Source organism: Anser cygnoides, chromosome 2 (genome assembly GCF_040182565.1).
Source record: "Anser cygnoides isolate HZ-2024a breed goose chromosome 2, Taihu_goose_T2T_genome, whole genome shotgun sequence".
Lineage (NCBI taxonomy): Eukaryota > Metazoa > Chordata > Aves > Anseriformes > Anatidae > Anser > Anser cygnoides.
Window position 1 is genome coordinate 44,870,166 of NC_089874.1, and position 27,683 is coordinate 44,897,848.

At 47.2% G+C, this 27,683-nt stretch overlaps 1 protein-coding gene across 5 annotated transcripts; it reads left to right on the forward strand.

The window, feature by feature from the left end:
* Positions 1-27,683, forward strand: POMGNT2 (protein O-linked mannose N-acetylglucosaminyltransferase 2 (beta 1,4-)). 5 transcript variants are annotated; one of them, XM_048078016.2, is made up of 3 exons: positions 1-144; positions 2,112-2,211; positions 25,388-27,683. In XM_048078016.2, the coding sequence occupies exon 3, from the start codon at positions 25,480-25,482 to the stop codon at positions 27,214-27,216; it is 1,737 nt and encodes a 578-aa protein (XP_047933973.2). In that variant the 5' UTR covers positions 1-144; positions 2,112-2,211; positions 25,388-25,479; the 3' UTR covers positions 27,217-27,683. The 5 variants fall into 5 exon arrangements, with proteins under 5 accessions (XP_047933973.2, XP_047933974.2, XP_013048182.3 ...); XM_048078017.2 differs by lacking the exon at positions 1-144 and adding an exon at positions 561-583; XM_013192728.3 differs by lacking the exons at positions 1-144; positions 2,112-2,211 and adding an exon at positions 12,978-13,101.

Sequence of the window (27,683 nt, forward strand, 5' to 3'; positions counted from 1 at the left end):
GCATGCGCCGCCGCCGCCACCGCCACCCCGGGGCTCCACAGCGCGGCGGGCGAGGGGCCGCCGCCTCCCGCTGCCGCCGCCGGAGGGGGCGGTCGGGGCGGCACGGCACGGCGGGGCTGGGCCGGAGGCAGCCGCCGAAGGCAGGTGAGCGGGCACGGCACGGCACGAGGGGGCAGCCCCGGGCAGGGCTGGGTCGGACGTGGAGCCTCGGGAGGGAGAAACCTGGGGCTGGTGGGTGAGGGGCTCGGGAGGCGGTGGCGGCTCCAGGCACGGCCCCGGGGCTCTCTGCCTTCCCCGGGCAGCTGTAGTCGGGAACCCCCCCCTCCGCCCCGGGGGCCTGGCTTGGGGTTCGCAAGCTCGCCAGCCCCTCTAAAGTTGGCCCCGGTGGGTACAGGTGCTGGATGATCCGCCTCCTTCCCCTCGTTCGTTACCGGGTGCTGGGTGCGCGGGGGGAAAAGTTCGTGGTGCGGGTGCCGTTGGGAGCACATGCACGTTCTCAGCTCCCGCTCATCAGCCCGCTTCTCAGCGCCCGAGCTTCGTCCTTTCCCCGGTGGTTAACCTCGCGCCCCAGTGTGCCGTGGAGGTAATGGCTGCTGCCTCCAAACAGCCTGGAGAGACGCGCTCTTGTGTGGCGGTGGTGGCAATAACGCCGGGGTCTGAACAACCCGGGGAACATATCGGTGCTTTCACGCCAGCGCCGTAGTTGGGTAACTGTTGACAAACGCTGACTTCTTAACGGCGGTTGCTGATCCGGGGGGGACGCGTTGGCTTGGGTAATGAAAGCGTAACGGCTCCCTTTCACAGCAGCCTCAGAGCCTAAAGCGCTTGACCCTATGGGTGGGCTCGTTAGCTCGAGCCTGGACGTGGCTGGGAACCAGAAGAGCTCCCAGACACGTCCGATGGGTGCTAAGGCATCGGCGGTGAGACAGGCTGCTCACTGCGCGGTGTCCTTTCCAAAAACGTGGTGGGTACCAAATTCGGGAACTAGATCTAGGAAGCCTGCCTCGCGGTCTGCTGTTCTGCAAAAGCACGTTTTGAGTGGTTTGTCATTTCGAGATGGTGGTTCTGCTGTTTTAACTAACTATCGTCGAAGCTGGAGTCCAGCCCCCAATGTTTGTGCCGTGACACAGACCCTAGGTACCTGGTTAACGTTTTGGGACCAGTTACCTAGAGCCCACTCTCTATTAAGCAGTGTGCAAAATGGATCGGCTCCACGGGCATTTCTTTCCCATTATGTTTTCAAGCTCCTGAGTCACATCTCGCTATGAGCTTAGTGAGGTGCCCTGAAATCGTCTGAAAATTGGGCGTTCTCGTCCCCATTGTTCTCTGTCTTAAAATTGTTGCTTTAAAGTCTTTTTTTAAGTGCTGTTGGTTTAAACAGTTCCCTGTGGCAGCAACCCCAATTCAACTACTGCTCCTCGGAGTTTATAGCAGATTTATATCTGACCTGTGCTAAACGAGCAAGGTCTTCAAGAGGTGTTCTCAAACATATGTTAGAGATCCTCCACTAGTAAAGCTATAATTCTTGGGGGGTTGGACCTGATGATCTCTGGAGGTCCCTTCCAACCCCTACAATTCTGTGATTCTGTGATCATTTTATTCATATAAACAGAGCCATAGATGGCTTCTCTCAGCAGAAGACCTGATCTCTGTTTAAAATGGCTTTTCCAACCAAAGCCTATCTGGGCCGCAAAGAAGCAGCTTTTTCTAGGAAGCAGTGGGAGGCAGGAAGAATCATGAAAAGAAGGTGCTGGAAAGGAGAGCAGTAAACCACTGAGCTCAAACCCAGTCATAGGTTGTCAGCTGCGCAGGCAAAATTTTGCCTTCCCCCACGTGGGACACTAATTTCTTTGGTTGTCACCCAGGATCACCACAGAATTGTGGTTCAGGGCGGTGGGCGGAATGGGTTGGTGGGTCCATAAAGCGTGGGGAGGAGTGGGCTAGGAAAGGTTTTGGTGGAAATGGGTGATGCTTCCCCCGTTTTGCTGGCCACCTCCCCGGGGAAGCCAGCGGTTGTGCTTAAGGGACAGTTCATGCTTGGCATGGGGTGGTGACCGAGGGTTAGCTTTGCTAGGTGAGCGTGTGACATGGGACTCTCCTTCTTCTTTCAGACCTTCGCTGCTGGTGGCAGGACGTGCTCCCTCCTGTGTCAGCGCACCGTCGGCTCCAACACTGTCCTGCAGCTGCCTCTCCTGTCCTGGCAGAGAACTGGTAGGTGCAAGGTGCTGGAAGAAAGCAGGTTTCTTTCTCTGCCCTCCAAGCACGCGGGCTGGGCCTGGCTGTGCAGCAGGAGGAGGGCAGCTGCTCACACTTGGTCATGCTACGCAGCCCTCGGCTCTGGAGCTAGCTGCGAGCTGGGCATTGAACTCAGCGTGGCGGAATTTAAGCTGTGAGTTTTCAAAGCCAATTACTGGATGCAGCCTGTGTCTGACGAGCTTCAGTTTCATTAGCTGCCTCCCAGGAGTACTGAGCCACACAGCTCACCTTTGCCGAGTTCAGATTCTCCTCTGTGATGTTATTAGTTGTTCTTAAAAATAGCTTCATCGGTCCACTTTAAAAGAAGTGGTCTGCTCTGATAACAATGCCTGCTGGTGCTTTCCCAGATGAGGGACTTGTCACTTTCCCTCCTGTCATACACACGGCTTCTGCCCTATATAGAAAACGGCTTAAGAGACTACAAAATAGCCACCAGTGTTGCATAAAGATGTATGTGTTTGGTTAGGAGCAGCCAAACACTCCTTATTTAACTGCTTTGGACAGTGTCAGTTTATGAAGAGTACAGGATCAAACTAAACGCAGAGCTGAAGGCAGTTCTTCTAATACCTGTGTCTTGGGGAAATCTTGATGATAATTTCTCTTACATAACAAAATGACAATAGGTTAAAAATCTCTCTTTTATTTTTTGTATAATTCCCATTAGAAGTTCATTAGCTTTCAAAGGATCTGAAATACTACTCTGTGTGTGTCTGTATAATCTCTAATATTCTCATAGGGTGCTGGGAAGCAACCAGACAAATAATACAAAGACAATTTCAATCATTTCTGAGGGTCTGGAAAGTAGTTGTGTGCTTGTGCACACCAGGAGTATCATGGAGAAACTGCAATAGCATGACGTATCTAGTAACTCGTTTTATAATGGTGTATGGAATAGCGATATTCTAATTTACTCATTTCTGTGATATTTTGTAAGCAGATGGCATTTTTGAAAAGCTCTATTAATTCTGTGGGAATTTGATAATGGCTAATTGCTGAGGAATTAGAAGTGAGCAGCAAAGTGAGGCTCCTGACTTCTCTGCTCTCAAAAGAGAGGCAACCCTCCGCAGCCTCATTTGTAAGCTGCTCTCCTCTTAGAAATCCTTGCTCGAGAGTATTCACCAGTGTCTTCGGCATAAATTGGGAACCTGTTGGTCACTCTTGATTAATTGAACTGTGCTCCGTGAACCAGTCACGTGCTATTGCGGGAAAAAGCACCAGGGAGGTCACGACTTGCTGTAGGACTAAGTACACTGTGAATTTTCATAGGAGAGGCTTTTACTCTTTCCATCTTTTTTAACTGGCTTCTCATTCCTTTCCTTTTTTCCTTTTTTGTATCTCCGTTTCTCTATCGCTCTGGCTTTGACTTAGGTCTAGTCGTGTACTTTAAGCACCTGCCTAAGTGGTCACAGCATAGCGCATCAGTTCTGTGCCATCAGAGGATCACGTTTCAAAATTACAACTTTTCTTCTGAACAAGGAGGGGAAAAAAAGGGTTTCTGGTTACCATGGTGATGAGCGCTTCAGAAATGTCTATAAATAAATAAAGTAAACAGCTGATTGTTGGACTTTGATTTGCAGTATTTTTGTTTTGCTAATGCGATAATTAAAATATCAGAATAGAAGGTGACATTTTACCAGTTCTGTTGAATAGATATTATCCTTATGTCTTCAGCTTTACAGTATTTCTGTTGAAAACAATTAAAGAGCAAGTCGTTTTTGTTTTTTTTTTCTGTCTGTGGAAATTTGATGTTTTGAAAAATCTTTAGTCTAGAATTTGTGCAAGAACTTCTGGAAGTCAAAAGGCATTCCATTAAAAAGGCGTTACCCGTTTAAGTTTAGAACCTTTTCCTTTGTTGAATGATCAGTTTAGTTTCTAGGTAGAAACTGATTTTGGGGTTTGTAGGCAGCCTGAATCGGAAGAGTCAGAGCTTCCTGGTAGAGCAACTGGGAGCTGGGTAGGGTGGGAGATGGTGGGGTTGAAAGTGATCCAGGATGAAGAGCTTGGGTTTGGTGCAGCTAGAGACAGTGAGGATGCTGGAGCAGGACCTGGTGCCCAAAACACTAAGAGTTTTCTCAGGTGGAAGGCGCCGTTGTTACTGGCACGTTCTGCCTTTTCATGGCGTGACAGCTTTATTTAGATGCCTTCTTAGGGAAGGAGGATGAAATACACGGATTGGTGCTGGTGACAGGAGAAGCTGGCGAGGACAAGAGGTGGAGCTATTGTGCATCTCTTCTGCCGGCATGGATAGGACAAAAGGGGAGATGGTACATATACCAAATTTATTTTCTCTTCAGAAGTTCTGTTGGGGGGGGGGGTGTTGTTTTCTTTTATGTGAGTTTTTCTCCTTTTTAAATTTTTTTTTCTTTTAATCAGTGGATATGACCCAAGACCATCTGGTGGAATTTGCTGCTGTCACATCTAGGTATTCTGATGTATTGCCTCTCAAGTTACGTTGTATGTTCGTATGACACGCTGACAGCTGCTGACAGCCCTGAGATGGGAAGTTGGAAGCTTGAGAGGAAGAGGAGAGGGGCAGAGTTAACCATAAAAATGCAGCCTTGATTGCTTTGGATTGGTGGCATTTTATTTCTGGTGCCTATGGTTGGCTTTTTTTAAACAAAGAAAGGGGAATGAATGAACTTGAAATCAAGTGCATTTAAGAGGACTGAGGGTACTGTAATTACACTTGGGAGGTTTGTACTCCACTCCTAGTTTTGTCATCAGTCTCTTTTTCGCTGGGTTCCTCAGTTTTCCTCTGACCTTAACTCTCCATCTGTAGGCACCCTCACGCTTAATTAGATTACTGCCTTTCCTTCAACAGAAGGAAACAGGCCTTCCCCAGTCCCTCTCTTTTAATGCTTCAGTTTTTATTAGGGTCCTGATATCCTAAATTGGAGTTCAAGAAACGTTTGGACAATGCTGTCAGAAATACGGTTTGATTTTTGGGTGGTCCTGTGTGGAGCCGGGAGTTGGACTCAATGATCCTCGTGGGTGCCTTCCAACTTGGGATATTCTCTGATTTTGTGATTCTACATCCTAATCATCCTGCAGTAAAATGGTCTAAGACTTTTGGCGTATTAGTACTAACCTTTGCAGACAAATCACATGTGCCAAACCAACTCTGAAATAACTACAGTAATTTTTTTCTTGCTGGCTTAATACTCAATTAAAGCAATTTTTTGATGCAGAAGTGTACAGTGCGTTTGCATTTCCCTACACATTGACAGAAATAGCAATGTACTTTTAAAACCAGAATCCAAACATGCTACCAGCAGTTCATTTTTTGGTTTGCATTTTTTCTGCCATGATTTGAAGCCCCAAGTAGCAATGAAGCCAATGATAAGACAAATTACACAACTTGTTGTCATTCTTCATTTTGTAATTGGCTAGGTCAATTAGAGGGGCGATTTGTGTTTAAGCCTCAAAGGTGTTCAGTTTGTATAGTACTGGTACAAAGCACAATACAGGTACATTTGGGTGTTTGTGAACAGAGGAGGGCTTGCCCTGCGAAGGCACACGCAGATGTGAGTTCTGAACACAGGCTCTGTCCCCTCTTCCTCCCAAAGCCCCCGTGGTTGTACGGGGTCTCCTGGTGTCATAAAAGTTGGTGAAGCTGGAATTCACCCTGGGAAGGGAAGGTGTTACTTCTATGGGGCTTTCAAGGTGAAGAGCTTGAGTAATCCTTGGTGTTGCTCCCTGGCCTGGAGATGGATGCCCTTCTGCAGCTGCGGGGAGACGTCTCGTAAGGTGAGCAGGCCACTAGGGCATGAATATAGGGAAGAACAATCCCTGTGCCTTGCTGCGATCTGCGACTGTGTACTTTGTGAGTATTGGGTAAGGTAAGTGGGCTCGGGCGGAAACCCCACAGGTGGAATACAGCCAGATTCTCTGCGTGCAACATGTTTGGCAGCGCTGCAGGGAGCTGAGGCTGGTCTTCAGTCCTTAAACACATTAAATTAACTCTGGGTGAGCTTGCTGGGAAAAGGGTAATGAAGCAGGTCAGAAATGGGATGTGTGTGCTCAGGCGCACGCAGTGGGCTTAATGCTACGGCGGGCAGCGCTCCTGCAGGCGTGTGGCTGGGGAGGTCGTGGAGCGTGCTGTGCTGCTTGTTAAACGTGCCTCAGCCCACAGACGCAGCCGAAATCACTTGTCGAGGTAAAAAGATAAAGTCAGATGGAAGGAGAGCAGTTCCGTCAGGGGAAACTTGCGGGAAGAACTGGATGCAGGCCGGCGTAATGCTGACTGTGTAGGGCACGTAGTAGGCAGCAACCTCTCGGGGAGCGCCTGAGGCCGTTGCAGCAGAAATTTGGACAGCTGATAGCGGAGACTGATGAAAATCTTGACACATGTATTCTGTTGTTTCAGGTAGAGGCAGGTGCTGGATGGATCTGCGGTGTGATTGACGCTCCGCGGTGCTTCATCTTTATTTCATGCGACGAGGAGGTGGGAGGGTGGAGATTGCTTGAAGTGCCTGGCTAGAGACAGAACATAATTTATCAGTGTTCATTTGTCTGGAGGGATACATGGCCCATACATAATTTAGAAAAATGTGTAAAAAAAAAAAATAAGGATCTGTTGTTTTAAAATCAGTTAGCACTCAAGTCTGTTGGTTTAATCTTGTTTCTTTGGTACATAACTGCACTGCCGTGCATTTCATTTTTATAGTTTGTGTACAATATAAACCATGTCTAAAATGAACCAGGAACGTGTGTATAAATAGTGCTGATAAAACCAAGCCCTTCGTAAACTCGGAGTAATGTGTGTTTTCCATATTTAGGCCGAAATACATGGAACTGCACATGGATTTATCCTTGTCAGTTCTTCAGAGATCACATTTAATATAAATGTTATAAATTTATATAAATTTAATATAAATGTTATAAATTTAATATAAATGTTGTTTTCATGTGATCTGCAATGGATATTTTTTTATGTTGCTGCAAGTAAAATATCCTTTTCCCCCACATTTTTTTCTTTCTCCGTTTGAGTCTTTTTCCGTTTTTCTCATTCAAGCCTGGTGATGGTACGCTACAGCTAAATCATCAGAGGGCGAAAAAGGATACCACTGCCCTTCACCTTGCCGTTGAGAAATCTGTTTTGTTGTTTTCTGCAGTGCAGTGGGTGCAAGAGAAACAAGCACGGCGTTGCCGTCCTTTAACACAGGCAGGATGATAAATTAAATGCTCTGGGAAGTTCACAGATGCATAAGAATGCAAATCCCTGGCCCATGAGGATGTGTGATTGAAAGTGCTGATCCAGCCCTTTCACGGGAGCGAAGCGCGCGCTGAGATCTCAGCACAAGCATTGCTTCCCGTGGAGGTCCATCTACCTGGCACCACGCTGCGTGGGGTGGGCAAAGCCCTCACTACTTTGTTTTAGTGGATTGAAGGAGGAAAAGGAAATGGGCCTTTGTGCAGCCATCCGGAAGAGCAGTCTCGAGTAGTGCAGGTATTTCTCCTGGGTGTCGCTGACCTTGACTCCGCAGCGTGAGCTGATGTGGATGAGACCCTCGTGGTTTGGCGTTGGCTACCCTGCAGTGCACCCAGGCACTTCCCCTTCTCACTTTTCATGCTCTGCCCGTGTCTGCTAACCACGAGCAGAGCACCCTGGCTGTGGTAGGTTGGCAGCGTGTGGTTCAGCGCACTGGGGCTGAAGTGTTGGAAGAGACTGGAGATTTCTTTTCTCCACCTTAGTTCATTTTCATAACATGTTTCTTGCTCGTTTGAATTCCACGGCGTGTTTTCTTCCCGAGGAAGGAAGCAGTGTGTTCTCTGCTCTGGATGCTGTCTGCGTGCTCCTGTCGGTGTGAAGCTGTCTGTCCCCTTCCTGCTTGATTTGAGCTTGATTCTAACTGGGAGGGGAGACGTCATTTGTGTGTACAAATGGAAATGTTTTTATTGCTGATTTATTTAGTTTTTGGGGTGCTGAGTTAGATGTCATCCCTCTTGTGTCCTTGAGACTCCAGAAGAGAGATGGGAACTGACTTGTGATGCACTGATTTTATAGCATCATTTATTTTCCCTGAATTACCTCTGACTGGTCCTGCAACATTACAGCTGGCACTGCGATTCTCATATCCATCTCCCGTGTTTTAAGCGATTTTCTTCGCTTTCTACAGTCCTAGGGTCATGACTGGAAATCCCTTGGTGTTTTACTGATAAATATAGATCAAAAAGATAATCTCCCACTCTTGTATTTTTTCTCTGAAGCAGTCCTTGAAGGTTGCACCTTTTTCTGGTGTATATCCTGTGTCAAAGTGTGTCTTCTTTTGCTCTCTTATCCATTTCTTTTCTTTCTTCCCTTTATTTTAGTCTCATGTCTTCTATATTCTTTTTTTGTTTATTTGTTTTATTTATGTTTGTGAAACACACCTCAGCTGAAGTACAATTGACTGGGCTTAACTTTGACGTTTTCCTTAGAAATGCTGTGTAAATGGGTAGCTCAGTAATTTGCCTGTTTAGCTCTTAAAGCTCTTCCACTAACAGCTGAAGCATTTCTCCAACTTTTCCCATCTCGCCTGCAGCTTTCACTGCCATTTGACTGTCTCACACAGCAAAGCTTGCTTTGTCATACCTACAACAATCCGTGCTGCGCAATTTTTACATCTGAACCTGTTGACGTTTCCCTTTTTCCATCATAAAATATTTTGACTTCTCCCTTCAAAACACCCATGCAAGTGTCCTTCTCTCCCCTGGCATTTGACTCTGTGTTATAGAATTGAAACAGATTTGGATAATCCTTGGCAGCTGGACTCCTACGCAGCTGGATCCAGGAGTCCCTTTTTCAGCTGCTGGATCTCCTGAAGACCATCTGTGGGTTAAAAAAAGAGGTGAGGGGGGACACTTTGATGTTACACAGGGACTGCTTGGTTCTTGTGTGAGGACAGTCTATATGGAGGCAGGGATTAAAGATAAGAGGAATAAAAGCTTGTTTGGGAACAGTTGTCGTCTTGTGTTTGTGAAAAAAAATGGGGTTTGTCCTATCTAGCTAACCTGCCAAAGAATAAATTGTTGTTCATAATAAATATGGCTTTGTTTTTCGGTTGCAAAGATTTCTTTGTATGTGGTGTTACAGGTGTATAGATGCTAGAACCATGCATGAAGCCAAAGAACTGTAAGTAGTTTCCTACTTGTGCTCTGTATGACATGTGTATCAAGTGGCCTTGCACACAGGAAGACCTTTCTTATTTATCTAATTATGCTCTGACATAGTCATCAGTAGACATATATTTTTTTAAAAGATGTGTTTATGAAGTCTTGTGGCTAGCACTGAAAGATAAACAGACTCTAGAGCTTTGCTGTCCCTCCTCAGGGTCTTCCTGTCTTCAAAACCAGCCTGTTTGGGCTGTTTCTGCCACATCCTTCTCAGTCATGCCGTGAGTTTTTCATTGGTTTGGGGGTTAAAACTTCATCTAATGTTTTAGGGCCTAGTTGTGCATACCATTCTCTGAATAACACCTAGGGTGTGTTAGTGTGAATGTGTCCTGCTCTGAGAGCAGGACAGAACAAGAGTGTAAACACCAATTTCTTTAAGCTCAGAAAGCCCCAGGTAATGTTAAGCTGCTCACCAATGAAACATCTAAGCACAGTCTGTGTAAAACACCTCAGCAATTGCAAAAATGCCCTAAGGGAATCCACAGCCTTCTGGCTCTGTCCCCTCTCTTGCCCCAGGAAAGGCTCTCCTTAGTTTGGGCACAGGGGCTGTGCTCCCTTTTCTGAAGAAGAATGCTTTATATTGCAAATGGCTTGAGTGTGCTGGGGCCTTGCATTTGCTTCTGGCAAGCTGATAGTTGAATTTAGTCACAGGTGACAGCAGCCCATAGCAAGGGGCAGTCGCTGATGAGCCTCTGATGCTCTGGAAATGAATTAACGGTGAGTTGCTTCATGTCTTAGTCTGTTATTCATTCCCCCTCTCCCAGCTGGCCACCTGTAATGGAAATTGAGTGGGGTGTTAATGGTTTGTGAATTGAAATCCCTCTGGGCTGGCAAGAATGATTTCCAGTGTTCTCCAGTTTCCAGTGCTCTCTGGGCAGAGGAGCCTTTCACCCATGCGTCGGGGGACTTAAAGGCCTCTCCCAGAAAGGCAGGACACCACATTTGGGATCTCTTTTCTTCATTTTCCACTGACTCCCTGTATCATAACGTCACTTGTGTGAGCCAAAAAAGACTAAGGCCAGCATTGCTGCTCTTATGAATTTATTTCAACTTTTTTGTGAATTATCTATATTTTCTTCATCATTCCAATGGATGGGAGGAGTGAAGGGAGCGGAGACGAGGAGGGATGTAAAATAAAAAGGTGCACAGAAGTTAATTTGCTGTGTAATTTCCTCTTTTAGGAAGAGGGAGAGAAGCACCTGGGTAAATAGGTTGTCAGACCTCCGAGCACAGATGAAATACTGTCCTTTCTAACAGAGACACTGGTGTCTCGCTGAGGCAGTCACTTACTCAGCACTAAAAGTATATGACCAGATTCATTTTGAGGAGACATGAGGTGGTTTCTTGTGTGTATATTTTTACTGCCCATAGCTAAGTTAGGGCCCTTGGTACCTACCACTTTTTAATGATTTGTTCATACCCCTGTTCCTTGCTTCTGGCTGTTAGTTCTTTAATACTTGGGTTATTACTCATGTTCATGCGGAGACCTGAGAGTTAATAGAAAATGAAGACTCGAGTTGCTCTCCCCTTCCCTCCTCCTGTAAGGTTCTCTGGGACAGTTTCACACGTACTTATATACGGCTTCGCTGCTTCTTAGCTTCTGACCGTGTTACAGTTGTGTCACAGGTATAAAACTAAAGCTGGAGAGCTAGCAGCTTATTGAAATAAATTTCTTTAAATTTATAAAGCTGAGTATTAGTTGTCTTTTCATGCAGTCACGAACTTCAGAGCAATATATAGTCTATATATTGTAAACTTTTCTATGAACTTTGTACTATTCATACATGCATATTATACCCATATACATATGGGTGTGTGCATATCTGTATGCGTGTGTGTATATTTATACATATTTAGCACAGAGGTCACAAAGTCAAATCATTATTCATAAAGCGCTGTTAGTCCTTGCTTAATTTATGTGCATATCTTTGTCCCATTGCAACACAGGGCTCTTCAATGCATGCGTGTCTTTAAGCATCGAATGCATTCAAAGAACTTAGAGAAGAAGGGTTTATTTTAGTGTATTTTGTCGCCTTGATGGTAAAGAAACTGGTTATTTTGTGTAGCATTAAGTCAGTCACTAAAAAGGCTGTTTCTAGTCAGTGCTCACCCTCTGACTTGGGTGCTTTCTCCTTTCAGATACTTGCTGCATTAATAAAGGAGCAGATCCAGTCTTCCTGGTTGCGAGAGGAGCTTCTTGTGGCTGTGGCTGTAATCCCTGTGCCCGGGAGGAAGGGTCGGCTTCCTCGGCAGTCTGTTCCTGTCAGCTTATAGCATGACTTTTAGCCGTGGAGCTGGGTGAGCCAAGGCAGGAAGGTTTTGCCTGGGATGATCTGGGACAATGTATTTCCCCCATATCCAATCTTCTGGACTGAGGGTGGGTCTGCCTGCCCACAGCTGATATACATATGTATATTTGAGCCTTATATACGTATATATATGTATGTTTTAGTCTTGTCTTTCTCCAAGGTCACAGGAACCATCCTGTCTGAGAACGGCTCTGACAATACGTATGTTTTTTTTAACTATGGCTCATCTCAGTGATTGTTTGTGAGTGCGAGGGGTTTGACCTGCTCCATCCCTGCCTGTGCTGGGGGTACCGCTGCAGGGCTTTTGTAATGGTTTGACAACTTCTGCAGGGAACGGCCGCGTCAGCAGCAATGCTAGCAGAAGTCTAGAGGTGGGGAAGCACATCCTGACATAAGATGCTGCTTGCAGTGCCCTTGAAGTCTTGAAACACAGTGCAGAGTAGCTGAAAGACTGCTCTTCTTGGCTTCACAAATGTCTTCATGTGGGTCCAGAGCTGTACATCAGCAACGGGGACAGGTCTTTCTAAATGCAGCTGTTTTAAACAGCAGTTGGTTTATTGAGCTTATGTTGCCCTTCTCTGAGAGTCAGGTTACCCCTTCAATTATTATTTTAAGAGATTCTCATTCCCAAATGCTTGTCTCAGCATTTGTCTCAACAGATGCAGCAGACCTTGCCAAGGGAGGGGAAGGGAGCAGAAATGAGTTGCTGCAGCAGGGCTGGGTAAGGATTGTCCCATCGCTGAAGGTTACCCTCCCAGCAAACGCTTTCTGCCTTTTCTGAGAAAGTTTCACCCTCTTGTTTGTATTAAGTATCATCCCAGCTATTTTATGTGGCTGTCATAACCTTCACAGAGGTGGGGTGGGAAGGAGGGCTGCAGGGGAATGACAAATTGATTTGCTGGTGGGATTTACAGGGCAAAAATTAACCACCTTCTTTTAGTCACCGTTCAAGTAAATAGATCAGTAAGCCTTAAACAAACAAACACAAAAATCAGGCTTGAACTTCTTCCTCTTGCTACTGTGCCCTTGACAAATAAGCCTAGATTCAATAGTCCTTCCATGAATTTTCTGGCTGCCAAGGGCACGAAGAAGTTCTTCCTAGCTATTGAACTGTAAATTGTTGCATATGACACCTGGAGGACCCGGAATGGTTTTGTACAAGTTACTCAATGTATTCATCACACTTCCCCGATTGCGTGTGGCGGTTCACATTGAAGCTGAGAAAGATGATTCATATTGCTTTCTTCTCTCCCTCTTGTCAGTAGCAGCGGTAGCCAGCCCTCAGAGCAGCATTTGAAACAGTAAATGCCTGGCCCACAGCCATGAGTAACTACTGCTCGGCTGGGCCCTCTGATGATACTGTAATCAGATGAGAGACGAGGTAAGAATTGGCCTTTTCCACGGGGAAAATCAGAGCCGGGTATTTAAGTACTAATCAAAAAACAATTTGGGGGAAGCGTTTAAAGTGCCCAGAAGGTATTTTTCAGGCCTATGGCCCGTGCTGTCTGATAGCACCCTCTTTCTGCTCCAAGATGTTTTAGATGATTCATGAGATCTTAACGCTCTGTTCAGAGACTTCTTGTGAATATTAGCGCCTCTGGGAAGTGCTGCCAACCCAGAACGGGTATGTTTTATGCTCCCAGAGCACCAGTCTGAATGGTTGCACTAAAGGGGGGGATATCCAGTCGTGCTGTGCTCCTGCCAGCCGTTAATGTTACGCTGCAGTCATATGAATGGAGTTGGGTTACGTGCTGGCTGCTTCCCTTTAATATGGAAGGCTGTGCTGTACAGGTGTGCCTGAAGGGGGCATTGGACTTAAAATGATCTCTTTGCAATTCGGGGACTCAAAATGGCAGTAAATCTTTTTATTTCCCCTGATTTGATTTAGATTCTCCTTTGCCTTGGCTCTGAACTACATTCCTGTCATGCTGCTGTGCGAGGCACCCCCAGGCATTTGTCAGGGACCGGCTAATTGAAGCACACGCTCCAGCGTGGATCGAAGCTCCTATTTTGATCAAGTTTGTAGGCGCTGCTGCGGCCTCCTTGTGGAGTTCTTTCTGTGAAGTACCGTACCTTTGTTTTGTGGGTTTTGGTTCTCCAGGGTTGTTAGAAACACACAAAGCCTCTGAACTTAGCAGGCAGTAGAAGCTTAGGGCAAAGGCAGCTGCAGGGAACGGTCCTGCTGTAATCCTGCTGGTGAGCAGAGATGGTCTCATCAGTACTGGAGCAAGGGCAGCCCGCTTACAAGTGAGTGCGTAATCCAGCCAAGGCAGTGAAATGCCTGGAGGTCTTAACCCCTGTCCTTCAGATGCTTCCACATGGTTGTTAGATGTTTACTCCTACGTATCCATGAAAGTGCCTGAGAATTCTGGTCTTAGCCTAAAAGGCAAGTTTTATTTCTCTGTTACTTCTCTCCTTTTGTATACCGCAACCTCCCAGCTAAGATGTTCAGATTCAGGGATGTTTTTCCTTTCAAGAGCTGTTTCTTTTTGTTGTAGTGCTAGCATCTTAATGTCCTGAGACCTCTCTGAGACTTGCTGTTATGACTACCCCATTTGTTTCAGCAGACAGGAAGAAGGGACTCAGGGTCCTTGCTGACAGGGCCTCCAGCTTCAGGCTAAGCTGCGGCTGCAGTGGGTCTGATACCTTCGTCCTCCCTGTCCTTTGATCTTTAGCATGCTTAAACTGTCACCTTTCATCGTGGAGACCCTAGCTTCTGTCCTCAGCCCTGGAGCCTGGGGAGTTGAATACAACCTTGGGGTACACAAGAGGGCTTGGCTGCTGGTGGGTTTCTCACAGGAAGCTGCTCCCATCTTTGTGGCTGCTGGTGTGGTGTCCTACCCAGATCTCTTTGCCAATTACAGCCTTTACATCTTTAAACTGGGAGGTGTGTTTCTTAGGTGATGTTGTGATGATAAAGGCCTAATACTGAAGTGTAGTCTGACAGAGGACAGATGATCTTACCACTGCCTGAGCAAAAACATTGAACAGGTAGTGGGCTGTGGGAAACACCATGGTGAGGCCCTTCAGTTTCCCTAAACCATAGCAGCATTATCTAATTTCAAGTAGTCACGAGCTAGTGTACCTTTCCATGACAGGTGCATGCTTTATATATTTAAAATATGCACGTGCGTATGGAGGAGAAGAATAAATATCTGTGATTTTTTCAGGCTGATGTAGAGACGTATAACCAAAGTGTGTACGTGTGAAATGTTTGATCATACTTGCATCAGTATTAGGTTTATAAAGGTGTAAAATTTGCATCTTACATCTCCTGTAAGCCTGGGAGTATGTCTTGTTTGAAGCAATTGAGCAAAATGGGCTTTGGACATTGAGTTACTCCTCAGAAAATACCTTTCCCCCTGTCAAAATGTATTGTTGAGGATTTTTTCAGTGATTGGCTGAAGTCCTGGTCCTTTTGACGTCAGTTTTAGCTCTACCTTCTGCAGAATCAAAATGTCGTCCTCCAAGTGTGGAGTCCTGATCTTCTTGGTACCTAGAAATGCAGTGCTTCTTCTGTCGCCTTGCATGTTTATTCATACAAAGGCTTTTGTTGTCAGCTCAGGCATTAATTTTTTTGTGCTTTCAAACTGAGATGTACTTTTGGTTGAAAAGCACTGCAGGAAGAACAATTTCTTATAGAGCATACTTCTAGGCCTATAAATAATAAATGTCGTAACTGGGAGTGACGCAGGCACCCCTGCAACATACACGTGCAAGGCAAAGATTCAGTAAATACTAATTTACCTGCTGTTTGTCAGTCCTACACCACAAGGGGTCTATTCAGACTTCTTTGCTAGCTTGACGAGTTTTGGTTGTTCTGTATTGCTTTGTAGGAGTTCCAAAATGTTAACTCATTTTCTTTTGTGGTGCTGGTATTGGAGGTTGCAACTTTGAGGTGCATTAAATATTTATCCAGCTCCTTAGTGAGGTTTGAATAGGTTGCCTTGGCTCAGAGCTGACTTGCACTAGGCTGGTGGTGCTGATTATTTGGAAAGAGCTTGGGGCTGCCGCACTAAGTGTTATAGTGCAGTAGTAATTGACAACTAGTTACTGTTTCAGAGTTGTTGGATTTATCTGATTATTTCATTAGCAGGAAAAAAAATGTATGTTCAGTTACCTAGTGGTGTGACAGATTGACTGCGGAGCCCTTTCCAGGACTGGGATTAAACCGTCTGACTGAAAGCGATGTGAGAAATTGTACCTGTGAAATCTGTGGACGTACCTCATTCCAGGAGCAGAGAAGGAGCTTATCCATAAATAAAAGACTGGTCTGTAAACGTTGTATTTTCTTCTCCATTAAAATCAAAGCTTAACTCAGAAAAGGAGCCCTGCGTGGCATCTCTGGGTCGGCAGGGGTCCCACCAATGAAGTCCCTAACCAGAGTTAGGTATTTCCCCCAGGTGAGCTGTGGCTGACCGGTGTCCCTTTTTGTGTCCCCTGAGGAAGAGGATGGCCACGGGCTCGTGCTGTAGAGGGCTTCAGAGCCCTCCTTGAGGTGCCATAGGCCTGGAAAAGGGAGTAAAGAAGTTGATGACACCTTGTCCTCTTAATCCTAGCGGTTTATGATGTTTCCAAGTTGGCCAGAACCGTTTTGCTCGTTCTGTACAGAGAAGGCAGAGGTGTAAAAATGGCACTCCAGAGCAGGAGATGAGAAAATGTCTGTTTTATTTCTGTGATGCCCTAGTTTAGTAGATGCCGTGGTTCTGTTTATTCATCATGTTGGCAGGCTCATTTTTGAAGGTCTAGCTTTGTGAAGAATCTTTTGTCGATTTTGCAGAATGTTATTTGGGTTCATTCTTTGTCTCTTTCAGCTTATTTTTCTTCTGTATTTGGCTTTTAACTGGCACTCAGAAACCCCAGGTTATATACGCTGTGGTGTTGGTGTATTTCTAAGCACGCCTGATGCCGAATGACACCCAGCTTCCCCGGCTGTGGCTGTATTCAGGCTCGTGGTCTTGTGTCCTGCCCTTGGCATCCTGGCCAAGTCACGATCTTCCTGGGGATGCCTTGTGCTTACCCGTGGTGGTTACTCAATGTGAGATTTTAGGTTACATGCTAACCCTTGTAGCTGCCAAGCTCTCCTGGTGTAGAGTTTTGAATACCCCCTATCTTATCTAATGGCCTTTTTTTTTTTTTTTTTTTAATGCAGGGTCATTTAAACTTCTTCATTTTGTCAGCGAGAGTAATTCTTGCCACAAACAAAAACCCACGGATGCTTTTCTGTTTCTCATTATGTGAAATGGTTGCTCTTCATCTGAGAGTGTCTGTGTGGACGTGTGCGTGCACGTGGGCGTTAAGGAACTTTTCCTCCTTTTCATCATTCTTAGTACACCTGCTAAGTCTCACTTAAGGGCAAGGAGCCTCCCAGCTAATCAACAAGACACATCATGCAGCAAGCCTCATGTGTTTTGTTGCGATATATCTGCGAGTATATCCCTGGGGGGCTGGGATATTGCTCCTAATACCTGTAAGAGTCTCACCTGTGCTCGGCCTTCCTGCTGTGAACCTGTTGGCGAGTGCCGTGGGCAGAACTGGGATGCTTTTCTGGTCCTGCGTGTAGATCCAGCTGCAGGGTTAGGAACTGAGATGCTCTGAGTCAGGGCTGCCTGGTTTGCCGTCTTAAAACCCTGCTCAGTCCCCACGGGTCCAAGCTGTGCTGCTGAGGCTGGTGTCAGGCACTTCTGCCTTCGTGACCTTCAGCTTGGATGCAGACAGACACTCTCTTAAAAACCCAGCTCATTTCTGTGCCTTTGTATTTAGGAATTACTGTTTCCACCGTAAAAGATAACTTCATTGCAAAATGACGGTTCCGTCGATCTCTGAAGGAGGGCACTCATGACACTGCTCAGTACTAAGCCATTTGCTGACCATCACAGCTAGGAAATTGCTTCCCCGGTGCCAAGGGAATTGCTAGAAAGCATGCAGGACGGCTTTCGCATCCTCAAGCGAGGGGCATTTTTCTCCTTCCTCTCCTATTGTTTTGTCCTTCGGCGCGAAGTGTTCGGAGTAGTATTGGCATTAACAATGCCCAAAAGCAGCGTTAATAATACCCAAAAGCAGCGTTTCTAAAATCAGTGTCCCCACACCCGTGTGCCGTCTGCCTCCCAGGACGCGCTCGGCTCCGCGAGGCAGCGCGAGGGTGTTTGTTCCAGCGCGGCCGCCCTTTGGGGATTTGCAGGAACACTGCAGCAAATCATCCTGCATGCAAGGCTGACCTCCGGGAGGCTAACAAATTGAGGTGAGCCAGCTGGAGCGAGAGGACACCGCCGGCACACGGAGCATGCTCAGACCTGGGGGAGAAAGGTAGCTCGGGCTGCAGATGGTGCACGGGTTGCCGTGCCGAGAGCCGGTGGATGCGATTTTATTTTTTTTTTCCTTCCTTTCTTCCTGGTGGTGGGGAAAGAAGAGGAGTGGGGAGTGTTCGTTCCCTTGCAAAACGTAGCTTTTAGGTGTCTTCTTTCTTCCTTTCTCCACTGAAAGAGAGGCACCGGATAGCATTTCCTTTTATTTAGCAACACCAGGTATGCGTGCATGTGCTGAGACACTAACCTGCTAGCGGTAGTGCTTCCAGGGTTAAAAAGGGTGCAGGTGCTCTGAATTAATGTCTTTCTGTGCTGGGTGCTGCTGTAACTGTGCTCTGCTTGCTGTGCGGCTCTGAATTCGTATCTCTCGGCTCTCCTGGCTGCAGTGTACTTCGGGGAGGGGGGGGTTCAGCATGTGCTTTGCACTCTGCCTCCTCGCCCCCCTCGCACGCTTCACGCCGAACCTTTCCTCGGTGGCTGTGCCTGCGTGGGAAGGAGGAGGTCAGCAGTTCATTCGTAATCCAGGTCTTTGTAGCCCCTCTTTGTCTGGCTGGTGGCTTGCTCTATCGCTTTAAACAAAAGTCTCACGGGGAAAAACAGCTCTGATCTGGACTAAATTCTGTGGGTTTTCAGAAATATGTGTCTTACTGGATAGTGGCTGCTTTGGGATGGATTTATTTTAATTTCTCTTTACTCTCCCCTAAAGATACGATACTGTAGAGCCTGTGATAACCAGGATTTTCACTGCTCTTATTGGCTCTGCTGTGCTCCCGGTCTTTTCGGCCCCTGCTTAGGATTTGTAGCACCCAGGAGTGGCCTCAGGACCATGCTGGAGGGACGCGGGGAGAGTTCAGGCTGTACATGCTGCTAAGCACCAGTCCCAGTATCCAAATAACACCGGTACTCTGCCCCCGGAGAAGGAGGAAAGAAGGGATACAGAGGAATAACAAGTTGCATCTAAAGCCCAAAGGCGTGGTTGGAGTGGCTAAGGCTCATCTTGTTCAGTACTTCCAGGATTTTGCATCACGTTCTTTTAAATTCACTTCTGCAGCATTGGTAAATTTTACCCTCAGCCACCCCCACTCAGTTTTTGCTGTAGGTGGACCACTGAGTTAAGGTAAAACTACTGCTCTCTGACACGTTTTTCTTTTTGACAAAGGTGTCTTGCTTGCAGACTGAAAGCAAGAGACCAAACAGAAGGATATCTTTATTTTTTTACTCATATGCCAGTGCTGTTACCAACATAACCCAGGAGGTTTCAGTAGGATACTCAGATGTGCAAAGATCAACTGAAATGAACTCTGTCTGCTAAGCTTCCCCCTCTGGCTGGCCGTGGATATTTTGAGTACCTTCAGTATTCATCTTTAGGTCTGGGGCTGTCGGATGAAAATAAAGACTTGGGGGCTGAGAGAAATACTTTTTTTTTTCTTTTTAGCTCATTTTTCCCATCTCCCACCTCAACCTTGTTTATCTTCACCAGAAATGCATCTTACTTAGGGGAATTTTCTGTTGATCAGGGTTCATTTTGTCTGGGGAAGGGATTTAGTACTCATGCCTTCCTGGCTGGAGAAGAGAGCATAGAAAAGCGGTTCTTAAAAGCCCAAGAAGTATTCTTCATAACTTCCTACTTTTAGCTCAGTTCTGTGGTTTACTTACAGGTATTGGCTGCGTACTGTTGGAATTACCATTTTATTACCTGTTCCCTTGTAGATCAAGACAGCGGTGTCAACAAATGTTAGATTAATGGCTTCTGATCAACCTGAAAGTCAGGTTGAATCTCTTCCTATTCCAGCTCTCACTGACTGTGAAATTAAATGGGAAAAAAGGTAGATCTTTCCATCTATAAGCACAATGGGTAGGCGTGCAGTAGCCACCAATATTCTCCTGCTCGTCCTGAAGGTGTGTTTGCAGTAGGGACCATGGCACAGAGCCCCAGTCTCCTCGGTCATGGTCATGTATGGAAGGCTTACAGTTTTGCTTTCTATTCCTGACTTACACTACTATTCCGTAAGAACTAAAGTTAAACCTGATTTTGATTACAGCTGTCCGTAGACAGCTAAAGTTTTTGTGGAACAGTTGGTTTTTGTTGTTGTTATGTTTTGGTTTTATTTTTTTCTGGTTACAGTTCTGCTTTTTAAATTCCACTTGAGAGTACAGAGTCAAGGTATTCTTATTTTTCATATCCTCTTTTTGTCTCAGGCTTCATTAATGCTATTTGTACCTTTAACTGCTGCATTTGTTCCCTTCAAGAATCGGCTCTTTTCCTGTTTAAAAAAGTCAGCCTTTCTACACTTGGCTGCTTTTTACAAAGAAAATGTTCCAGTATATCAATCATTCAGTGTACCATCCTTTCTTTAATGCGATGTGTGCTGTGGAAGATATATGTATCTCATTAAACAAATACAGTGAATAAGATGATAACAGCCTTTTGGGCTGTGGGGATTGACTCGCTGGTGGTTCTGCAGGAAATCTGTGACAGGGATGAGAATAAAAGCCAATTCTTGGCTGTCGGATCCCAACTCCCCCTCCTTGCAATCAGGAGAGTTGCCTTCTAGCAACTTCTGCTTTCAGCGTGAATGAAGTAGGTATTTAAGACTGCATGCGTTACATACGCTGCATCCCCAGCTAAGCCTCTCGCAGCAGGGACGGGAGAAGGAGCGGGAGGCATTTTGCAGGGGGAGTGTGAAATGTCACGTTGGCACTCCTTGCTTTCCCTCTGCCGGGCCCGGAAAGCCAGCCGAGCAGGAGAAGGAGCTGGGGGAAGGGAGCAGTAATGGGGAAAATGTCCTTGGTGTGGGAATATCTGTTCGTCCCCTTCCACTCTGTTGCAAGCAGGGTCCGGGTGGCGTACCTGCCCATTTACTGCCCCGAGTGGAAGAACTTGGCATTATGTCGTGTCCTGCAGGGCTAGGAGGTCCTCCTTTAGACCTGCTGGTGACCCTTGTTCTTCCTAATCAACCTCTTGGTTTGTTCCTCTGGGAGTCTTAGTCGTGTATGTGTTTCGGGGGATTTTGTAGCTTTTCTCCTGATTTCTTACCTAACTAATAATGGACAAGATTTTAGAGATGGACAAGAGGTTTAAAACGTCATCCATCATTTTAACAGCTTTGGAGTAGTGATTCATCCTGCCCTAGCTTCACAATTAAAAAAAGAACAACAGAACTCATCTCTTAAATGAATACATGTAGTCCTTTATGCCAGCTGCCTAGTAGCAGAAGTTCATCTCTCCCATCCCACCCCCTCCGGTCTCCTCCGTGTGTTACGAAGAGATGAACAGCTTCTCCATCTATGCTTCCCGGTGGTTTCCCACCTCCTGAGGATGTTCAGCACATCACCTGGCCAGCGGAAGGTGTGACTGTGTCCAGACTTCGATGAGAGGACCACAGACCCACAGGTAGCACCGAGTCGCTGCCGGGGTGCCCGCAGATCCTGCTGCGTGCTCCTGAAGGCTTTACCTGTTCGCCAGTGCTCGGGGCTACCCAGAGGAGCAGCAGCTGGTCCCAGAGGATGAAGCTGAGACCTTTCTGCTAAGTGAGTGGGGGTGGAGGAAGGGAATGGGGTGAGCCCTTCAAGCCTGTAATCACATTTGGAAAAGGAGCAGAGAAGAGCTGATGAAAAACAGAGTGGAAAAAACCAAAAGCCAGTCCATGTGAATTCCTTGGTACGTGGGATGCAGAGCTCATGTGGGGCTAAGCAGTGGCTATCCCAGCCTCACCGGGAGGTGAGAGGGTGGGCGAGTGTGCTGGGATAAGGGCAGAGGGCAGCTTATTGTGAAGCAGCTCGCTTTAGGTGGAGGACTGAATGCTTCACCTGTTCCAGAGCTACCTGCTGCCTACGGAGCGAGTTTCCCATCCCAGGACTGCTGCTGCTGGCAGCACTTACTGCCTGATTTCACCCTGGGGTCACTGAGGAACCAGGGGACCTGGAGATTGATTGTTTGCCGTTGCCCCTTTGCTGCAGCCTCTCCTGGGTCCCTGAGAGCAAACAGGTGGGACAGCGTGCTCCTGTTTGTTCTGCCACTCCTGAAGGTTTCAGTTCCCCGAGGTGTTCGCTGCAGGCGTCAAATAAAAAGAGCGGATGATAAAATGTGGGAAAACAAGCAAAGATTCAAGACCGTTCCCCGAGTGCCTGTGAAATTCTCTCTTCATTTCATCCTGTGACAGCCCATTCCTGTCCGTTTTCCCTTGTTCCCTTCCATCAAAAGCAGCTCTCAGCAAAACAGCGTGAGCCAAGATCCACGGATCAGCAATGAGAAGCAAGACCGAAGATGAATTCCTTCGGCACTGCTAGCTTTCAATATTTATTCCTGACACTTGGTCAGCTAAAGCACATTCACTTCCTTGCACTTAGCTGAAGTGATTGCAAGAACTGCAGCCGGGGAAGAGATGGAGGAGGGCCTTGCAGGTGATTTTTTATTAAAAAGCTGAGTTGTTCATTTGTAGCCATTTAGCGGGCATTGCCGTGGCAGGGCCTGAGATGGAAACTGCTAACTTCCGAGCGCTGGCCGCATCCATCAGGCTGCTTCTCTGAAGTGCCTCTTACCCCCCTCCCCTGGGGCTGGAGGGGAGAGAACAGATCAGCCAGGGGTGAAACATCAGAGCGGGCTGCCTGGCCCACGGGATTCGTAATGCCTGGTGGAGCTCTCCAGCGCCGAGGTGCCCACGGGGCGCAGGTGGTGTCAGGGGTGTGTTACGACTGCTGGCTTCTCATGCCTTGAAACACCCACGCGCTCCCTGCCAGGCCGGAATAATAAAAGGCCGCGTGGTTTTCCCCCTCTGCCAAGTTCTTGCAACTCTCATCGACTCCGCTGATCTTGGAGATGTTTGGTGCCTCTGAACTGCAGTAGGTGACTTTCCTGATGCCCACAGACTGGCCTTCGTGTGAAGTGTGTGCTTGTGGCAGGGGATTTGATCGTTCAAGTTCTCCCCTCCTGCTCCCTGTGTACTGGATAGCAAGGTTTGCATGTGGCTTCTTGGGCTCGGTCCTTTCCTTGGTGATGCTGAAGTCATTTAAAGCAGTGCTCCCAAGCTTAGAGGTCAGCAGTGGAGAGGTGGATGGTATCAGTGGATGTCTTTCAGTGGGAGCGAAGAAGAAAAAAGAAGCTCCGGAAATCTGATACCAACAAAGTAAGATCTGTCCCCATCAAAAACCCAAATTACAGGATAGGCTGGTTCCTGAAAACTGATTTGGTTGCTTTAACTGGGCCTGGTGGGCCTGATGCTACAGCTGGTGTAGTACAGCACCGAGTGATGTGCTGCTGCCCCCGGTACGTTGCCGTTCAGGGCTGACAGCCGTGGTTGGTGGCTGCAAAGCCATCAGGAGCAGCAGTCGTCCCCTGCTCTAGAGAAAAAGATGGAAACGTGATGTGACAGCCGTTGTTCGTCAGGGCCGGGTATCTGTGGCGCCCGGGACAAGATCAGATTTAAATCGCCGCAGAGGAAATTAAGGCTGAGTGTTGGGAAAGAGTTTGTGCTAATCCCTCATGCCTTTGTTGCTACAGCTTGGCAGGAGAGATTGATAAGTATTAAAAATGGGATAGATGAGCGCCTTTTGGGGGTGGTTTAGGGGGAGCTGACCCTGCCCTGGTAATTAGATGACCATATGACCGCTCTGTGTCCCTTCCCCCTTCCTTTTCCATGGCCGAAGTTGAAATAGCACCTTTTAAATGCATTGCTTGCTTTTAGGGAGTTGCTAAACAAAGCAGTTTTTCAGACCACTTGCCAAAGGAGGTGGACTTCATTTCTATTTCATTTGAGTCGTTACAGCTGCTCCAAAATTGAAATGAATTTGTTGCTCAGCTCCCCAGGGACCACCTCTCGAGTCTGCATGGCTTGCAGCTAGCACTCGCTTCTCCGGCATTATTCAGTCTCCCAGGTGTTTTCAGCTCTCCCTTCAGACAGGGATCCCGCAGGCTGGAGGGATCCCTTTTAAACCCCACTGAATTCCATGAACGGTTCTCCATTCAATTCCAAATTGCGCGAACCACATTGCAGGATCAATCTTTCAGGCTGCAATATCGCTTTTAAAAAAAACAAACTCCCTTGACAGTAGAGAAGTGTTTGCATTTGTCCTAAATCCACCTTTCTGTCTTCCTTCTCCCTGGCATATAAGAGCAAGCATCTCTGGATTAAAATTGTAAGGAACCACTGCTTGGGATGTCAGAGCGCATGCCTGAGACATTGTTTTTTTCCCTCCCTCCAAACTTGCATCAAAGGGAGTTTAAATTGCTACTAGGAGTTTAAAAACTGCAATTAGAAACAGACTAATCAGGGGTGTGCGGATGAGAAATGTCTCTTCCTGCAGCTCCCCAGGAGTCGTGGCTGCAGTTATCTACAGCCTGGCTAGCAGCGAACCTTGATGCATAATGAAAATCGGAGCCCATGAATACTGTAGGTGAATCGATATCTCAGCTGAAGTTCACAGTAGAAAATATAATCAATGCTCTTACACAAGCCGGTAGTGTTTCTAGACAGAAGGAGAACAGCGGCAGGATCCCTGCCACAGCAGGAAAAGAAACAGGGAGGCCGTGTAGCAGCACAGAAGAGATTCTTGGGTTGGACTGGGAGGACACCGATGCTGGAAGCACTTGAAAGGTATTGCTGCCTTTGTGTTAGGGTTGGCCATGCTGGCACAGGCGCTCACTAGATGAAGGCTTGATTGCTTTAATAAAGCATCAGTTCCTCGCGTGAAGAGCTCTCTTCTCTCCCATGACAGCATTTCTTTTGGAAGATGACGGCAGCTCCTGGCCTTTGATCCCGGATTGCAGCCAAAGAAATGGCTGAGTGACCCGGGAGTCTCCCGCCGGGCGGCTCATGGACATGCAAGTCCTCCTCCACCCCCAGTAAAATAAACCTGAGTATTATGTTCACCAGCTCACATTTCAAATCGGAATGGGGTGTATCAAAATCTGTACTTGGCAGCGCTCCTTGTGCTGCTGTTACCTGTTATTAATTACAGTTGAGGCGAGAGGCAGAGTTGGATAAACATGGCTGGGCACAAGGATCAGGAAAAGGAGCTGGCTCTCCCAAGTCCTTTGTGAGTGGCCCAGAGGTTGTAGCGCTGTCTTTCCTCTGGCTGTTGGACTGCTCTGCAAAAAAAACGAGTGAGCCAAAGTCCCAGGGAAGATAACTTTTTTTTTTCTGACAAAGCTTCATAGAGCTCATCCTCAAACTTTTTTTTTCTCTCCTTTTCTCCAGTTTCAAGTACTGCATTGGCATACTTTCTTCCTTTTGCTCGTTCCCTGGAAGAGGAAAAAGTGCTGAAAAAAGCCTAAACCCTCTTGAATAGTCCATAAAATATGAATTATGATAGGCCTATAAACCTGATGTTTAAATGGTTCCTTTCTTATTTTATTTTCCACAGGTCTTTGCCTTCACCATGTCAAGGAGTGTTAATGATGTGCTCCCTCTCCGTTGCATTCCCCACCTGTCATCTTGCTAGGACCTAGCTACAGAATGAACATAGCAGCCGTGTTTAATGCCCTGCTCGTGTCTGTCCTTGCTGCCGTGCTGTGGAAATACATCAAGCTGCGAGAGCATGTCTTCATGGTCGAAGAGGAGCTGGTCCTCACGCGTCAGTCTCAGGAGCTCTCTCAGGTCCAGATCGACTACCATGCGGCTCTCCAGACGCTGCTGGAGGACGGGACCAGGATGGTGTGCACTGGCAGGATGCACACCGACCGCATCTGCCGCTTCGAGTCCCTCTGCTACTCTACCGAGGCTGAGGAGTTCATCTACTTCCACAGCAACTCCTCGGTCATGCTGCCCAACCTGGGCTCCCGGAGGTTCCAGCCCGCGCTGCTCGACCTCTCCTCGGTGGAAGATCACAACACCCAGTACTTCAACTTCGTGGAGCTGCCCGCTGCTGCGCTGAAGTTTATGCCAAAGCCGGTCTTCGTGCCCGACGTGGCACTGATCGCTAACAGGTTCAACCCAGACAACTTGATGCACGTCTTTCACGACGACCTCCTCCCCATCTATTACACCATGCAGCAGTTCACTGATTTGGATCCGGAGGCACGGCTCTTCTTCATGGAAGGGTGGAGCGAAGGTGTTCATTTTGACCTCTACAAGTTACTGAGTAACAAGCAGCCGCTCCTCAGGGAGCAGCTTAAAACCCTGGGCAGGCTCCTCTGCTTTACCAAATCGTACGTGGGACTCTCCAAAATCACCACCTGGTACCAGTACGGATTTGTCCAGCCGCAAGGGCCGAAGGCCAACATCCTGGTTTCTGGCAACGAGATCAGGCAGTTCACCAAGTTCATGATGCAGAAGCTGAACGTCAGCTTGGAGGAGAACTCCAGTGAGGAGTACATCGTCGTGTTCAGTCGAACAATCAACAGACTTATCCTAAATGAGGCAGAACTAATCCTGGCACTCGCCCAGGAGTTTCAGATGAAAACCATTACCGTCTCTCTGGAGGAGCATTCGTTTTCTGACATCGTCCGGCTGATCAGCAACGCGTCCATGCTGGTCAGCATGCATGGGGCCCAATTAGTCATGTCTCTCTTCCTGCCGAGAGGTGCCACGGTGGTGGAGCTCTTCCCTTATGCTATCAACCCTGAACACTATACCCCTTACAAAACCCTGGCAACCCTTCCTGGCATGGACCTGCAGTACATTGCCTGGCAGAACACCGCCAGGGAAGACACCGTTACCTACCCCGACAGACCTTGGGATCAGGGTGGGATTGCTCATCTGGACAAAGCTGAGCAAGAGCGCATCATTAAGAGCACTGAGGTGCCACGGCACCTCTGCTGCCGCAACCCCGAGTGGCTGTTCCGTGCCTACCAGGACACGAAGGTGGACATCCCTTCCCTCATCCACGTGATCAGGCAGACTGTGAAATCTAAGCCCGGGCCCAAGAAGCAGAAGTGGTCTGGGAGCCTCTACCCCGGCAAGGTGAGGGATGCCAAGTGTCAAGCCTCCGTCCAGGGCACGAGTGAAGCTAAGCTTTCTGTGTCCTGGCAGATCCCCTGGAACCTTAAGTATCTGAAGGTCAGAGAAGTGAAATACGAAGTGTGGATACAAGAGCAAGGGGAAAACACTTATATGCCTTATATATTGTCCCATCAGAATCACACCTTCTCAGAAAACATTAAGCCCTTCACCATATACCTGGTGTGGATACGCTGCATCTTCAACAAAAATCTCCTGGGACCTTTTGCAGATGTGCTCTTGTGTAGTACATAACCTGTCGCGCTACCTGGACAGCTCTGTCCTGCTCTCCGCTCCATCTGTGGTTTAAAAACCTACCGTCCTGTAGTTTGCAGAGGGCTCAAGAGGACTGGGCTGTACCAGTGCCTAAGTGTCCATTTGATTGCACTCTGTGTGTGTGTGTTCTTTAAATGGTATTTATTTCCAGTGAGTGTTTAAAAAAAAACTGTTCTTCAGAGAACTTCCAGAGGTCAGATTATGTGATGAATACATGTAATTGAAAACAGAATGGAAGCGAATTGTGTGTACCTCGGTCGTGATTTGAATTTGTTTCTATTGTGTAGTGAGTATCTAAGCACAACGTTAATCCGCAGTTAATTCCATGGCTAGGTGGGCAATTCTCATCAGCTTTTTCATTGTAAGTTATTTTTTTCAATAACTCTGTCTGTAAGTTTGAGTTAAAGGTTTGGTACGAGAGCTTTCATTAAATTGCTGTAAACCTC

Coding starts and splice junctions, on each gene's coding strand:
- POMGNT2 (XM_048078016.2), top strand. CDS start 25,480: ATGAACATAGCAGCCGTGTTTAATGCCCTGCTCGTGTCTGTCCTTGCT.